The 15468-nt window shown below is 48.7% G+C and overlaps 1 protein-coding gene and 1 long non-coding RNA gene across 5 annotated transcripts in view; both read right to left on the bottom strand.

The window, feature by feature from the left end:
- Positions 1–73: 73 nt before the first annotated feature.
- Positions 74–3567, bottom strand: LOC131500279 (uncharacterized). The gene is made up of 3 exons (XR_009256213.1): positions 3541–3567; positions 876–947; positions 74–581 (listed from the first exon to the last, which is right to left on the bottom strand). It is a non-coding gene; the product is annotated as an uncharacterized LOC131500279 (long non-coding RNA).
- A 5307-nt stretch (positions 3568–8874) lies between these two features.
- Positions 8875–15468, bottom strand: part of GARRE1 (granule associated Rac and RHOG effector 1) — an 84322-nt gene continuing 77728 nt past the window's right edge. For all 4 annotated transcript variants that reach the window (XM_058709252.1, XM_058709250.1, XM_058709253.1 and 1 more), the window contains 4 exons: positions 14459–14624; positions 13541–13678; positions 11946–12024; positions 8875–11496 (listed from right to left, as the gene is read on the bottom strand). In XM_058709252.1, the coding sequence (XP_058565235.1) occupies positions 11188–11496; positions 11946–12024; positions 13541–13678; positions 14459–14624 (692 nt within the window). In that variant the 3' untranslated portion in view covers positions 8875–11187. The remainder of the gene's footprint in view (positions 11497–11945; positions 12025–13540; positions 13679–14458; positions 14625–15468) is intronic.

Here is a 15468-nt window from a genome sequence, read left to right on the forward strand (position 1 = left end):
GGTCTGCCAGCCTATGCTTGGAAGTGACTGGGGTAAAGAGGCCGAGCTCCCCATCCCCCCCCATCCCCCCCCCCCCCCACCCCGCTTCCTTCGTCCATTCATTCAATACCTTCCCAGGTAGTGTTCCCACTTCCCACTACGTCCCAGGTAGTGTTCCAGGTGTTGTAGATACATAAGTAATAAATACATATATGGTGGGTCATAGGCTGGTAAGTGCTACTTTGAAAAGGAAAGCTGGAAAGGGTGCTGGAAATTGGGGTTGCAATTTTGAATAGAATGGCCAAGGTTAATGACTAATGAGGTGACTTTTTGAGCAAAAGCCTGAAGAAGGTGAGGAAGCCAGCCACTTTAGATGTCTGGGGGGAAAGTGCTCAGGCAAAGGGAAGACCAACTGGAAAATTCCCCAGCGAGCACGCTTAGGTGTTTCAGAAGCGGAAGGAGGCACTTGTGGCTGGCGTGGTGTGAATGAAAGAAAAAGAAGTTGAGTTCAGAGAGGGAAGGAAAGCAAGAAGACCACAGAACTTACAAGACCTTGTGAAAACTTTGGTTTTCTGAGAGCGACAGGAAGCCATCGAAGGGATCTAAGCAGTGGAAAGACATCATTTGACATGTTTACAAATTACAGACCCACAAGGTAGCAGGAATGGAAATGAGGGTAACAGATTGGAGGCTACTGCAACAATACAGGCCAGGGATGAAGGTGACTTGGGTCAATGTGGTAGGAGTTGGGTATGGTGATCTAGACACACTGAAGAACTGAGAGACAGAAAATGAACAACCAAGGGTTACATCCACTTTTTAACCCAAGATCCTGGAAAAATGGAATTGTCATTTCATCTTGGGGAGTTGAAAATTTGGGAGGGAAGATCACAAACGTTATTAGGCATCTTAAGTGTAGGTGTTACGTTGGGTATTCATGACTGGAGTACCGGAAGAGAAGGTTCCAGCTGGAGGAAAGACTTGGGAGTCATTAGTGAATACATTGCATTTGAAGTCATGAGCCTAGATGAGAGTCTGGATGAAACAGAGTAAATACAGCCAGAGAGGACAAGAGATCCAAAAACTGGGTACTCAAACTGAGCTGCTCCATTGCCTGGTCCCCCTAGAAAGGCCAACCATCCAGGAATATGTCCTGTCCTGATGCCCCCCCAGGCCTAGGTCTTCCTCTGGCCCACCTCCCAGCTCCATGCAGTCACTGTCACCTCTGACCTCTGCAAATGGCTTTTCCTTTCCTGCCCAGAAATATTTGGCGTTGTAAAGGTGAAGAAGGAAAACAGGCTAAGGCTGAAGACTGAAGAAATGAGTGGTCAGCAGGACTTTACAGGGAACAGCTCTGTCCACATGGTCCTTGTTTACCCTCAGTTTCAGGTCAGCTGTCAACTCAGATTTAACTGAGCTCCCCATACTCAGCACAACCCTGACAATGCAGAACAGCCTCTGTCCTACTGGAGTCGCTGAGAAATACTCCAGCCGTGCAAGCCAGTTGTCTACACAGAACAGCACTCCTGCCCCTAAATCCTATGTTTTGTAATCTCATCCAAGGAAGGCCAGTCTCAGTAGCCACTGCCTCATCATCACTTGCCCTATGATTCTCCTGATGACTCTAGCCCAATAGTAGCCACTGACTCCTTCTTTCTAGTAGGCTCTCTTTGGTGACCACAGTGGATGTCTGTTGTCTTTATCCCAAACCACTCCGCTCCATCCTCGTGTTTCTTCCTCTGCCTTCCTGATTGCATCAGAGATAAGCCAGCCGAACAAGTGCCGGCAAGAGAAATTCGAGTTTGGTAGTGTTAAGTTGCCTTTCTGAAAGAGCAGACCTGCGGACCAGTCCCTGGTGTCAAGGAAAACAATGTAGAGCATGAACCCCAGAGAGGTACAGGACCCAAGTTCCTGGGGCTAGGCCTCTTCTGTCTGCAGCTGGAACATAAATCAGTAATTTTTCTTAGCGTTGATGTTGTTTGGAGCTGAGCTGTCATTTACAACTCCCAAGTCTTTCCAAAGGTTTTATGGGTGTTCACCTAAGCACTGCCACACTGTCTTCTCTAATGTCTCCCAGTCACTTGAAACCTACAGGTGCTACTTTGGTTACTGAAGAAGAGGCTGGAGGTAAATCCTGATGATTGCCTTTTTGAAGAACTCATCTTTTTTTTTTTTTTTTTAAGTTTATTTTATTTATTTTGAGACAGAGAACAGGGGAGGGGCAGAGAGACAGAGGGAGAGAAAGAATTCCAAGCAGGCTCTGCTCTGTCAGCGCAGAGCCCAATGCAAGGCTCGATTTCATGAACTGTGACATCATGACATGAGCAGAAATCAAGAGTCGGACATTTAATCTACCAAGCCACCCAGGTGCCCCTTGTCATGTCTTCTCTCACCTCCAGCAGTTTGGGCTCTGTGATTCCAGCAGGTTCAATGACTCCAGATTTCCCAATAATATTTTAAATTTAACATTGGGCTTTGAAAACCCAGTTACATGGATTTTCTATATTAGCAGAAAACTATATTGCTATCCGGAGGGCCATAAGGAAAGAAAACAAATAGGAGGGGACAAAGGAGATAATTATTACTCGACAGCCATTCATCATCCAACTACTAACATGGTTAAACTTCTGTCAGTTTACTGTGTTTGGAGCTCTGCGCTAAATGTTCTCCCACATAATCCTCATAGCAGCCCTGTTAACAATCCTGCTGTCCTCCCCATTTAACAGACAGGTTGAGAAATCTGAAAATAGCCATTCTGTTGCTAAGGGGAAAATCAATCCAAGTTTGCCTGCCTTCTGAGCCCTTTTCTTTATCGCAATCCTGTCCTGCCTGCCACGTTCTGGCAAATCCCCATCATCACAGTTCTGTTTTAACATCAATTAAGCCTCTGTGATATTTTTTTTTAAAGTTTTTTTTTTTTTAACGTTTTATTTATTTTTGAGACAGAGAGAGACAGAGCATGAACAGGGGAGGGGCAGAGAGAGAGGGAGACACAGAATTGGAAACAGGCTCCAGGCTCCGAGCCATCAGCCCAGAGCCCGACGCGGGGCTCGAACTCACGGACTGCGAGATCGTGACCTGAGCTAAAGTCGGACGCTTAACCGCTTAACCGACTGAGCCACCCAGGCGACCCAAGCCTTTGTGATATTAATTCTGATTGACAGGGTAGAGTTTTAGTGGAAATGGCCAAGAACGGCATCTCAAAGAGAAAGGACAGCAGCAAGGGAAAAAGCAGGGAGGTAGGAAAATTCAACTACCACATTACTATTGGTCCCTTTGGACCGAATCTAAGGATTTGTATATGGCAGCATGGAGAAACCCACCAGGAAAGGTGCAGTGTGTGGGAGGGTGATTAGTCCTTGGAGTGTGAGGTTAGCATCTCTGATCAAATCTTGGGAGATGGTGTGGGATTTGGGAATTTGGAAAAATTTCAAAGTAAGGTAATTTTACATTCTCACAAAAGTTAAGCCCTACTGTTTTCTACCACCATGACCACCACTGCTACCATATGTTGTGCCAATCCCTGTCTGCAACCACCCAGAGAGTATAGTGTTCAGATACCTGAGGATCCTGGCGACAGTGAAGCTTGGAGTGTTTAAATTTTTTTTTTTTCAACGTTTTTTATTTATTTTTGGGACAGAGAGAGACAGAGCATGAACGGGGAAGGGGCAGAGAGAGAGGGAGACGCAGAATCGGAAACAGGCTCCAGGCTCCGAGCCATCAGCCCAGAGCCCGACGCCGGGCTCGAACTCACGGACCGCGAGATCGTGACCTGGCTGAAGTCGGACGCTTAACCGACTGCGCCACCCAGGCGCCCCAAAGCTTGGAGCGTTTGACTAAACCACAACAAAAAGAAAATCTGGCTCAGAAAGTTCAAGTGATCCTGCTCGGCCCTGGGCATCTTCAAGGGCCCTCAGCAAGACAGACTAGTCCGGGACAAAGGATTTGACAGCGGAGGCAACTTAGGAAGTCAGGGACAGTCCTACCTCTGGAGAAGGATTTAATTTCAGAGCCTAGTGCAGCCTTGAAAAACAAGTTGGCTCCCACAGAGTATTTGTGAAACTAGCACAGCTCCAAATAAGAGCCCTGTTCTACAGATGGGGAAACTGAGGCATGGGAATTTATATATGTCAGGCCTTATTAAATCGGAGTAGCTGGGCAGGAGTCAGGCAGGAGCTGGAGACATGTGAGCACCCGCATGTGTATGCAGGATGAAGTCCGGGGGAGGGAAAGGTGGGTGGAGCGCTAGTTCTGCGGCTGAGTTGAAGGAGCCCACGGGAAGGCGGGGCGATCCACGCGGAAGGATTTTTTCGAGCTGCTCCGAGAGCTGCGCCCATTGGGATGCTGAGTCATGGCGACCTGCCGAGGGATTGAGAATAGCGCCTCCAAAGAGCTCCGCGGAGCTCCCAGAGCTGGCCCACTCTCGGGAGAGGGCGGTGCGCACGATCTTTGGCGCAGGAAAGGCGGGTTCGGCGCAGGTTGGGGGCGCTGATACGCACGCATCTGCGTGTGCGATCGCACGTCTGAGATGCACGTGTGCGCATGTCCCCGCGCGGGGTTGGAAGCTAGGGTGCAGACAGAACTAGCAAACGTCTCAGTCCGCACGTCTGGAATGGACGTGTGCGCGCATGTGCACAAAGTCTGAGTGGGGCGACATGCGCACGCGCACTCGCACGCGAGCAAAAAAAACCCCTTGAGTGGGCTCATCAGCGCCTCCAGCCGGCCAGGAGCTCGTCCTGCGTCTCGGTTTTTGCTTGCGGCGGTGTTTTGTCCTTTCGGGATGTCGTCCCCAGGTTTTCCCTGTGACTCTATTGTTAGGTGCTTTAAAAAAATTCCGTACCGCACAGAGGCATATTTCCACGAGAATGGAAAACTCTATAGAGTTTGTAAAAAGCTGTATAATCCTATCCGCAGTTCCTAATGTCAGTCTCATCTCACACTTCTGGTACAAACGCTGTTTATCATGTATTATTCTTTTAGTTTGATGTGAGAGCTAATTTTAAGTTATTTATTATTTTTATAAATATAATTATAAGTAATTATAAATAATATATAAATAACATATATAAATTAAATCATTATAAATACTAAATATAAAATTAGAAATTATGATTTATCTATGTTTATTTGGCATCAGAATTTGCTCAATGATTTGCGCGTCAATGCCTCTTTTGGTCTGGCTCCTCTGGAATTGCTTCTCGCCATTTTGCACTCTGGCCATGTGGCCATGAACAAGACTTGTTCCTTGCTCTCATGAGGCCTCCCTTCTAGTGAGAGGATCAAAGGCAAACATGGCTCCAGGGGAATGCTAAGTGCTATCGTGAAAAACAACCCAGGTAGAGGTTGGGCTCTGGCCCAAGAGAACAGATGGAGGCAGAAGCAGGGAGCATTTGTGGGAGCAGCAGGCAAGTGGGCACTGGGGGAGGCAATGTTGAGGTAGCAGAGGTGTTTGGGAAACCCTGAGGCCAGAGAGGGAGAGGCAGGAGTCAGGTGATGACCAGGTTGTTGGCAGCATATTTAAGAACATAATAGAATTCAAATATGCTTTGGGGGAACCTGGGTGGTTCAGTTAAACGTCAGACTCTTGGTTTCAGCTGGCGACGTGATCTCGAGGTTGGTGAGTTCAAGCCCCCATCGGGCTCCACACTGACAGTGCGGAGGCTGCTTGGGATATTCTCTCTCTCAAAAATAAATAACCTTAAAAAGAATTCAAATGCCCTTGTAATGATAGGCTTATAGGACTTGCTGGAAGAGGAGAATAAAGGAAAGAGGAATCAAGAATGAATGTCTTCTAAGAATTTTGCCGGAACAGCTGGGTAGATGGAGGGTGGCCTCTTAACAAGGAAGGGAAAGATGGGGTTGTCTCCCCTAAAAGACTATGAGTTTTCTCCTCCAAAGAAGACATACCGATGGCCAAGAGACACACGAAATGATGCTCAACATCCCTCATTATCAGGGAAATGCAAGTCAAAACCACAATATCACCTCATACCTGTCTGAATGACTAAACCAAAAAACACAAAAAACAAACGCTGAAGAACATGTGGAGAAACAGGAACCTTTGTGCACTGTTGGCAGGAATGCAAACTGGTGCAACCAGTGTGAAAAACAGAATGGAGGTTCCTCAAAAAATTAAAAATAGAACTACCCTGTGAGTCAGTAATCACACTACTGGGTATTCACCCAAAGAATATGGAAACACTAATTCAAAGGGATACATGCACCCCTATGTTTACTGCAGCATTACTTACAATAGGCAAATTATGGAAGCAATGTGTCAACAGATGAATGGATAAAGAAAATGTGCTATCTATATATATGCGTGGAGTCTTCTTCAGCTGTAAAGAATGAAATCTTGCCATCTGCAACAACATGGATGAAGCTAAGTATTTTGCTAAGTGAAATGAGCCCGTCTGAGGAAGACAAACACCATATGATTTCACTCACATGTGGAATTTAAGGGACAAAAAACAAAAACCAGACTCTTAACTATAGAGAACAGATGGTTACCAGAGGCGAGGTGGGTTGGGGGGGATGGGTGAAATAGGCGAAGGGGATTGAGTACACTTGATGTGCATGGAGTACAGAAGTGTTGAATCACTATATTGTACACCTGAAACAAATATAACACTGTATGTTAACTGCACTGGAATTAAAATAATTTTACCAATTTTCTCATTCTTTTTTTCAATGTTTATTTTTGAGTGAGACTGGAAAAAAGCACGAGCAGGGGAGAGGCAGAGGGTGAGAGACAGCGAATTTGAAGCAGGTTCTGTGCTGACACCAGAGAGTCTGATGTGGGGCTTGAACCCATGAGCCATGAGGTCAAGACCTGAGTTGAAGTCGGAGGCTTAACCGACTGAGCCACCCAGGTGCCCCGGAAATAAAGTAATTTTTAAAAAGATATTAAAAAATAAATACAAGACTGAGTTTTAAGAACGGAGACTGTATCTTCTTTGCAGCCCTGGTTTCTAGCAAGGGCCTTGCCCTTAGGTGACTTTATTAAATTAAAAAAAAAACAAGTTTTTTTTTGAGAGACAGCACAAGTGGGGGAGGGGCAGAGAGAGAGGGGGACAGAGGATCTGAAGCAGGCTCTGTGCTGACAGCAGGGAGCCCGATGCAGGGCTTGAATTCACAAACCACGAGATCATGACCTGAGCCCAAGTTAGAGGCTCAATCGACTGAGCCACCCAGGCGCCCTAGCCCTGAAGTGACTTTAGATGTGGAAATGAACATGACACTCTTGAAACAGTCCTTTCTCCTCACTTATGCCCACCTCCCAAACTCAGGCTCAATATTAGCCACATCCAGGAGCCTGGCCCGGGAGGTTCCTCGACACATGTGGCTGGGAGGCAGCCAGTCATGCTTTCCACATACCTGGCTTTTGGGCATTTGAGGAGCTCGCCATTGGAAGGGTTTATTTCCTCAGTGTTTCCAGATCAGGAAGCAGTCACAACAGTGGCCACACGGTGTGCACAAAGGGCCATCCTCTCACAGTGTCACGATTGGCATGCTGTGTTTCAGCTACACTTTTTAAAAAATTATTTATTTTTTTTAAAGTTTATTGACTTATTTTGAGAGTGTGAGAGAGAGAGAGAGGGAGAGAGAGAGAGCGGGACAAGAGAAGAGAGAGAGGATTCCAAGTAGGCTCTGCACTGTCAGTGCAGAGCCCCACATGGGGCTTGAACTCACCAGCTGTGAGATCACCACCTCAGCCAAAACCAGGAGTCGGATGCTTAACAGACTGAGCCACCCAGGCAACCCCCCCTACACTTTTTTTTTTTTTTTTAAGGTTTATGTATTTTTGAGAGAGTACAAATGGAGGAGGGGTAGAGATGGGCCGACAGAGGATCCGAAGCAGGTTCCACGCTCAGCTACACTCTTTGAGCTGGACGCCCTACTTTCCCAGGATCCCCCAGGTGGAAACGGAGGGTCACCAGCCTCACAAGGACCCTCTTGCTGTTCAGGCGTAACATCTGTTCAGCTTTCCACTCTCACCCATCTGGCACATAGCCCGGCCACAGAACTCTTCAGTCTCCACCACTGCTGTGAATTGAAACCAGTGAATAGCACCAAGTACTGGTGGTAAACAGAGCATGCTTGAATAAAATGCTAGCATTTTAATAGGTACTTCTGGTGTATTTCCTATCATACTCATGCAACTAACTTTGTCCTGAGGTGCACTTAGAAGGCTCTGGGTCTTGGTCCCCATGCTCAGCTTCTGGGCAGAAAGAAGCCTTAGTATTTATACTGGTAGGTTATAGATTAATGCTTGTATCTTTTCCCGAGGCCATGAAAAAAAGCCTCAATCAAGTACTATCTTGCTGTAAATGAAAAGTTGAAATTCCCCTGTAACCCACCCTCCCTTTGTGGTTCCCACTGAACAAGCTTCCCATTGCTTAGCAGGAGGGCATCCTCCAATGAGACTAGTCCTTGTCCCTCCCTGTAAGGTATGATCTCCTTGCCAACTATGGGGTCTCTGGTGGAGCAAGGGGAGAGCTCATCCCTGGGTCTGCTCCTTGGAAAGGCTGGTTGGGCAGCTCACAGCGCCCCTGGCTGGTGGAATGGGGGTACTGGCGGACCACAACCCAAGGAGAGAACTTGCATCCCTCCAGGTGGCTCCTTCACCGTGACGCTGGCTCTGTCCTCACAGACGTCTATCCGGATCTCCTTTGGCCTTAGGGAAGCCGGCTGGAGACGTGCGGTAGTTGTCTGCTTCCTGCCCACCCACCCCAGCTCATCCCAACACTCCCAGGGTTCTTTCCTCTTGCGAGGTCCCAGAATCAGAGGACAAACTGACCTCAAAAGCAACGTGGGTGCAGCTTTTCAAAGTAATGAAATCAGGCAGGGCTTCTCACATGTCTGCTGCAGTTCATTTTAAACAGAGATACAAGATATTATTAAATGTATATTTTTAATAAAGCCAATAGTTACTTTACTTATAGGAGCTTTAAAAGTAAGATACAAAATGTAGAGTTCCAGTTTGGAAGCGTTGTAACTATTCACACGATGTCCTGCTGATGCCCGAGCAAGGCGGCCACGCCCGGCCATGCAAAGGACACACACACTCACACACGCACACACATGCGCTTTGGCGAGACCCCTCTGCCGAGCGCAGCACCTGGAATAACCAGTGTTCAGAGCAAGGTGGTGCTGAGAACACAGCACCTGCAAGGAGACCACACAAACAGTTTCACACAGTCTCACAGCCCACGGAGATGCAATTACGAAATGTCCTGCTTAGTTGAGCAAAACAGACTGGAAAGTGACAATTAGCGGTGTCGACGTCACCTGCACTGGGGCGTCAAGGGCTGACCTCTGTCCAGGGTGAGGTCCTTGGGGAGGCACTATTAAAACAAGAGTACTTCAGTATAATAGAACTTGAAATACAAGGGACTGGGGACACGTTACTGAAGGGAACAGAAAACTATCTTACGAGGGAAACAGCCACAAACAACTTCAACAGAGATCAGTGCACACACCGACGGCTAACACAGACGAGGGCCACGCGGGGTGGGCGCAAAGCACGTGCCTGGAAAAGTCTATGTACAAAATAGTTCTCTGTAAACGTGGTGAGGTGAATGTTCGGAACCCGCGGTGAAAGGATCAGAAGTACAGGCAGCAATGGCAACCCCCACAGCACAAAAGACGACACCCGAGCCCTGGGAGCAGCCTGGCAACACAGTGCTAAGAACTCAGATGGCTGGGCTCAGACACCCTAAGGGTCCTCTAGAATTGGTGTGTATACATACATATACGTATATCTTTTTTCTTTTTGGTATTTTTAAATATAAATTTACTTATATCCGTAGAAAAATGAGAACATAAATGTGTTATTACAATCTTCGCTGGAAAAGCTTATGTGGAGTTAGAAAGAATAAACCATTTATTAGTAGTTAACATATATATTAAAATGGTTTAATGATTTAAGAAAATATAAAAAAAAATATTAATACTGTCAAACTTTCATACCAGAAAATATTATGGATTTTTCTCAATTAGACTTTTTCAAAGATGAAATATGAAAAATTTAAATAAGTTTTATATAAAGAACTTCTGTAACCTCAATTAATATACAGTGGGATATGTCTATTCTATATAGATATATTTATTATTATTTCTCAATTTAAGCACCATTCAATTCTTCTGGATCCATTCTGGCTGGAAAATATCCTTAAATCCACAGGATGTCATCTATTTAATGGCACATGTTAACTGAAAATGAGGTGGTTTTTTGTGTTTTTCTAAAGAAAAGACTTTAAATTAACTCCTGTCTACATCGTAATTGGTTTGTCTTGAGCCAGCTCACAAATGTGACTGCAATTTCAAGTGCAGGTGTGTCTGTGCAGCCTCTTGACCACACCCCCACATTCCGAGACCGTGTCAAAGCCTCTGGCCAAGTGTGGATCTGAGGGCAGCAGGTGCAGCCTGACTCTGCACACGGACAGCAGCCAGCTGGCTCATCTCCATGCACCATCAGGAATATGCCTCTGACATCAGTTTTACGATCCTGCTTTTGTAAATCCGGTAAAGACTGCACCCCTTCCTTGGGTGCTGCTGGGGTGGCGAGGGGCTGCCCACCCACAGAAAACCCAGGTGATTGCTTCCGATCACAAATATTCTATACTTTGCCCATTTTGTTTAAGCTTAAATAAAGATAGTGTTGAACAAACCTCCGGCCTCTATATTTGTTATCTTAAAATCTTCAATGCATTTGGGGCAGGAGATGTTTTAACTAAAAACCTATATGAAAAATAGCTATAAAATACAGTGACTGGTGTGGTCATCACTCAATGCGTTAAGAAGGGGGAGGGGAGGGTTTCAGAAGAATGGTCAGTTTTGCTCTCAGCCTTTAGGCCTGATGCCTTCCCAACACACACAGTGGGACTACAAACTAGAGAGCTGTGTTTCTCAAAGTGTGGCCTCTGGCCCATCTGCATCAGAATCACCGGAGGAGCTTATTAAGCTCGAAGATCCCCCAGCATCTCCCTGAGGGTCAGAAACCTGTCTCCAGCTGGCCCTCCAGGGGTCCGATGCCTCCCAAGTTTGAGAAGCCAGGCCTTGAAGGCTTGGAGCTGCCAACTACCCCCATCCCCAAGGAGCCCTGCCTGGGACAGGGGTGCACTGGTCCTCTGGGGGGGCTGGTGCCAGCTAGTCAGGGTGGGGATGCTGGCCCCAACAGCTCTGGGCGGGCAGGCCGGCCCTGGGTCAGTACTGGGGCAAGTAGGCCGGCCGGCGCTCAGCCTTCCCGGGGAAGGCCTTGAAGCCCTTGGGCGCTGCCTTGTGGGCTGGTGGGGGCGGGGGCTGCGGTGGGGTCTGCACGTAGGTGAAGGAGGCGGCGCTGCGATCGCCGGTCGCGGCCCACACCGGGGACTGCAGCATCTGCATGGTGTCGTTCCACTGGCTGCCGGGGCCGGTGACTGCGTACAGAGGTGCGCTCGGGCTCGGCAGCGTGCTGGGCACCGGGGAAGGGTGTTGCCAGGGTGCTTTGGGTGGCCACGTTTTGGTTTTGTTATCCTGAGAGACAGAAGAGGGTTCTTAGGGGCATTTCTGGCAGTTCATCGTCTTTTCCCACCTCCCCAGGTCTCTGGTCCTGACGCACACCTAGGAGCCACGTGCGAGCCCCACACCTCCCCACGGCCCCGGGACAGCCTCGTCCAATCGAACCTGCAAGGACAGAAATGTTCTGTGTCTGCGCCGTTCAACACAGTAGCCACTACCACATATGGCTAGTGTCACTAAGGAACTAAGGAACGTTGCAACTGAAATAGCCACGTGTGGCTGTTGCCTGTCACCGTGGATGGCACAGCCCCAGAGCTTCCTGTAAATCTGGCTCTGAGTCAGCTGAGGTAGTTAAGAACCTGTCATTGCTTTGAAGCCCTCTTAAAACTGAAGCTTTGCAACTTTGCTCATGGTCTGCACCCCAGAGAGCCGGCCCTCCTTGGCCAGAACAGGGCCCACGATACCTGGTTCACGTCCTCCACGGTGCTAAGAAGAGGTGGTGAGGGCAGCGTGCTGGTCTCCTGTTCTCCACTGCTGTGTTTCCTGAAAGAACCCGGAGCTCAGCACAGTGGGCCCCTGGCGTCCCACCCAGCTTGCCTCCCGGGGACACACTGGCCACCTGGCTCTGGTGGCTCTGGGCACTGGTTCTAGGTGGGGAGGCCTCGGTGGGTCGCCAGTGAATGGAGCACTCCCGGAAGCCGCCACAGGCTTGGGGAGGGGTGGGAGTGGCGGGCGTGAAGACGGGCACTGGCCATTCCCCTGGCTCTGGCTTTTGTGAATTTATTCAACAGATACTGAATGCTTCCCGCGCCCTGGGGAAGTGGGACTTAAAAGACTGTTGGTGTGAATCACAAACATGAAAAATTTCCGTTCTGACGCTGAATGACACAGGCAGGGCGGAGCAGGCTCGGGGCCCAGTAAATCAGTCTGCTCCTGCAGGTGGACGGCAGTGTCTGCAGAGGCAGTGCTGCACATCGATGTCTCACTGCCCTCTCCAGTGTCCCTTGTCTAAAACAGACATCTTACACGCTACCCCTGGTCAGTTCCGCTCCTCCTGCCTCCTCCTGCCTCGGTTCGCAGCACCCCCTTCGTACAGATGCTCTGGCCAAACAAAAACTTGCAGAGCATCCCTGATTCTTCTCTCTGACACATACCCCACTGCCAATTTCTCACCCTCATTTTGTTCAGTTTTCTGCTCGTCAGAAGCCTCCTTGACCCTTATATTTTCTTCATAGCACCCAATCCATCCTGACATGTTTGTTTGTTTTAAAGCTTATTTACTTATTTATTTTGAGAGAAAGAGAGTGAGCAGGGAACGGGCAGAGAAAGAGGGAGAGAGAGAGAATCCCAAGCAGGCTCTACCCAGGCAGTGCCTGACTTCGGGCTCCAACTCATGAACCGTGACATCATGACCTGAGCTGAAACCAAAAGTCGGATGCTCAACTGACTGGGCCACCCAGATGCCCCTCTTTTCTTCTCTCTCTCTCTCTTTTTTTTTTTGAGTAAGCACCATGCCCCATGTGGGGCTTGATCTAATGACCCTGAGATCAAGAGTTGCATGTTCCACCGACTGAGCCAGCCACGTATCCCTACTTTTAAAACTTCTCAGACCTGAATATACTCCATTACTATTTTTTTCACCGAAGAAACAGGGTCAGAGAGGGCCAGGCCCTTGTCTGGAGTTGCAAAGCCTGACTAGAACCTGGTTGACCTGGTCCTGCTCCTCCCATAGAAAGGGCTGCCTCTCACACGACACAGTCCAGTATCAGCAGACCAGACCCTGTCTCCAGAACCCTCCCCTGCCTCACACTGGTATTTTTGGCGACCGCTTGCATGAGACTGTTCTGCCGGCAAAACCCAACCCAATGTCAAGTCACCTGGGCTACAAGCCTGCATGGTAGCCAGAGAGGACTCAGCAAGACAGTGGTGGCCGAGGCCCTCTGCCTTTCCCACACCAGGCTGACTGGGGACAATGCGGTTCCCGAGCTTTCCAGAGGAATAAGCTGTGGATCGCATTCCTGTGCCCCTCTGTCCTTTGCACTTGAAAATCTCTTCATACCTTCTCTGCTTGACAGCAGCAACGAGGTCGGGCCCTGAAAACATGGAGAACAAGCTGTCTCCGTTGGCGGAGGACGTCTCATCACTTGAGCTGGCAGAGTCTGCCTGAGCACCCGACCAGCCGCTGTGTAGGCCGTCCCTGAAAGCCAAAGACAGAAGGTGGTCCCGGGGCTCCTACGGCCGGCCTGGACACCAGCTGGACAGCCCCCAGGCCGGCCGCCCGCCTGCCCCAGCCCTAAAGGAACAGTCTTTATCCTGCATTCATCCAACAACCAGACAGTGGTCTCTCACCTCCCCTTCTAAAAACCCGAGCAGTTCTTCCTGTCCCTTATTTCAAAAGTAACATGTGCTCATCGTTGCCCTTTATTCTTCTCAGAAGACTGTGCTCTGCATAGGAAATTCATTTGAGAGCAACAAGTTGAAATGGTCTTTGGCCGTCTAGACTTATGAACCAGGTGGCAATAAGAGACATGAAAAGTCAACGTCTGGTTGTCTTTAGGATGAAAATCCCCGTTGTCCCACTACACTGGCCTCTGGATCATACACCTTTGCTTTTTGGAGGCTACAAGGGCCACATTCCGTAAATCACATGGGTTCCACGGCCATGCCCATTTCAACATCAAGATTGTGGTAAACATGCAGTTACCTCATAAACACCATCAAATAAGTTCCTCGTTTAGGGCAGAAGAGCACGTGTTGAAAATTATCAATTTATATTGATGATGGTGTTTACAGAGACACATCATGCCACTTGGCATTGTAAGAGTCTGTCACAGAACTCTGACCTCCTGAAGGGTTGACAAGATGTCACTCTCTCATCTGGGGCCTTGAAAATGAACTGCCTGATAAGAGTGCACAAGGGCCCCATGGGGCTTACCCCAGTCCCAAACTCCACCTCCCTGCCACACGCAGCACTCACCCTTCTGTGAAGAACTCTGGGAAAGGCCAGGTCCGATGGGCATCATCCATGGGTGGCCAGTGGCCCCGGGGGTTGCCTGGGCGGCGACCGTGTTGAACTTGCCTTTTCTGCTGCATTGCCTGGCTCACTCCTGCCACATAGCGTGCAAACTCGGGGTCTGAACCCACTGTGTCAAGACAAAGGGACAAATAGGTTTTGGGGTCACACTGGCCTCTTGTTTCCTTCCCTGCCTCCTGAGGATGTGCTGGTCACACACACAATGAAAAGTGCCAAGGCCCTGCTGGGCTTGTGGTCCAGAGCAGCAGGATTGCCCGGCAGCCCGCCATGGTGAGATGGGCTCTCAGCCACAGGTCTGAAGCTGGGGTGTGGTGTGTGCATAGGGACTGTCAAGAAGGGTTATACCTAGGACAGAGGCAGGCTGACTCTGAACAAAAGACCGAGAACACAAAAGGATCCATGATTAAATGTTAAAGACAAACACCAGTTACTTTAAAAATTCCCAATGTCTGGTGCTACATACTTAAGAGCTTAGAACATCAGATGATGTCTTCGGCCAACTGATAACCTGATAGTTATCAGAGCATCACGGTCAGTCAGAGATATGTCATTCCCACGTGGCCCAGCTCGAATCTAGGATTTTCCTGGATACTGGACGGCAGACCTACTCATTCAGTCTGAAGATAACAAGAGTGGTAATGGAGGAGTTAAAACTTCAGAATGTATTAAGAGGTGACTGGAAACATACCGGACAGAGCCGAGTAAGGATGGGCAGGAGAGAAAACAGCATAAAAGGCATGACAGAAAGCGTCAGACAAGAAGATATGGCAGGAAAGTATCTACGGATCACAAACTGAACAGGCCTCAGCAGTGTATACTTGTCAGCCTTAAGGGGGCGAAGGTACCAGGGCACGATCGCATTACTGGCCTGTCCTCAGGGCACTGCCACAGGACTGCTGCGTGAGACTGCCCTGTGTGCAATGCACAAAGATACCCACACTGGGGTGGTAGTG

This window comes from Neofelis nebulosa, chromosome 17, assembly GCF_028018385.1.
Source record: "Neofelis nebulosa isolate mNeoNeb1 chromosome 17, mNeoNeb1.pri, whole genome shotgun sequence".
NCBI lineage: Eukaryota > Metazoa > Chordata > Mammalia > Carnivora > Felidae > Neofelis > Neofelis nebulosa.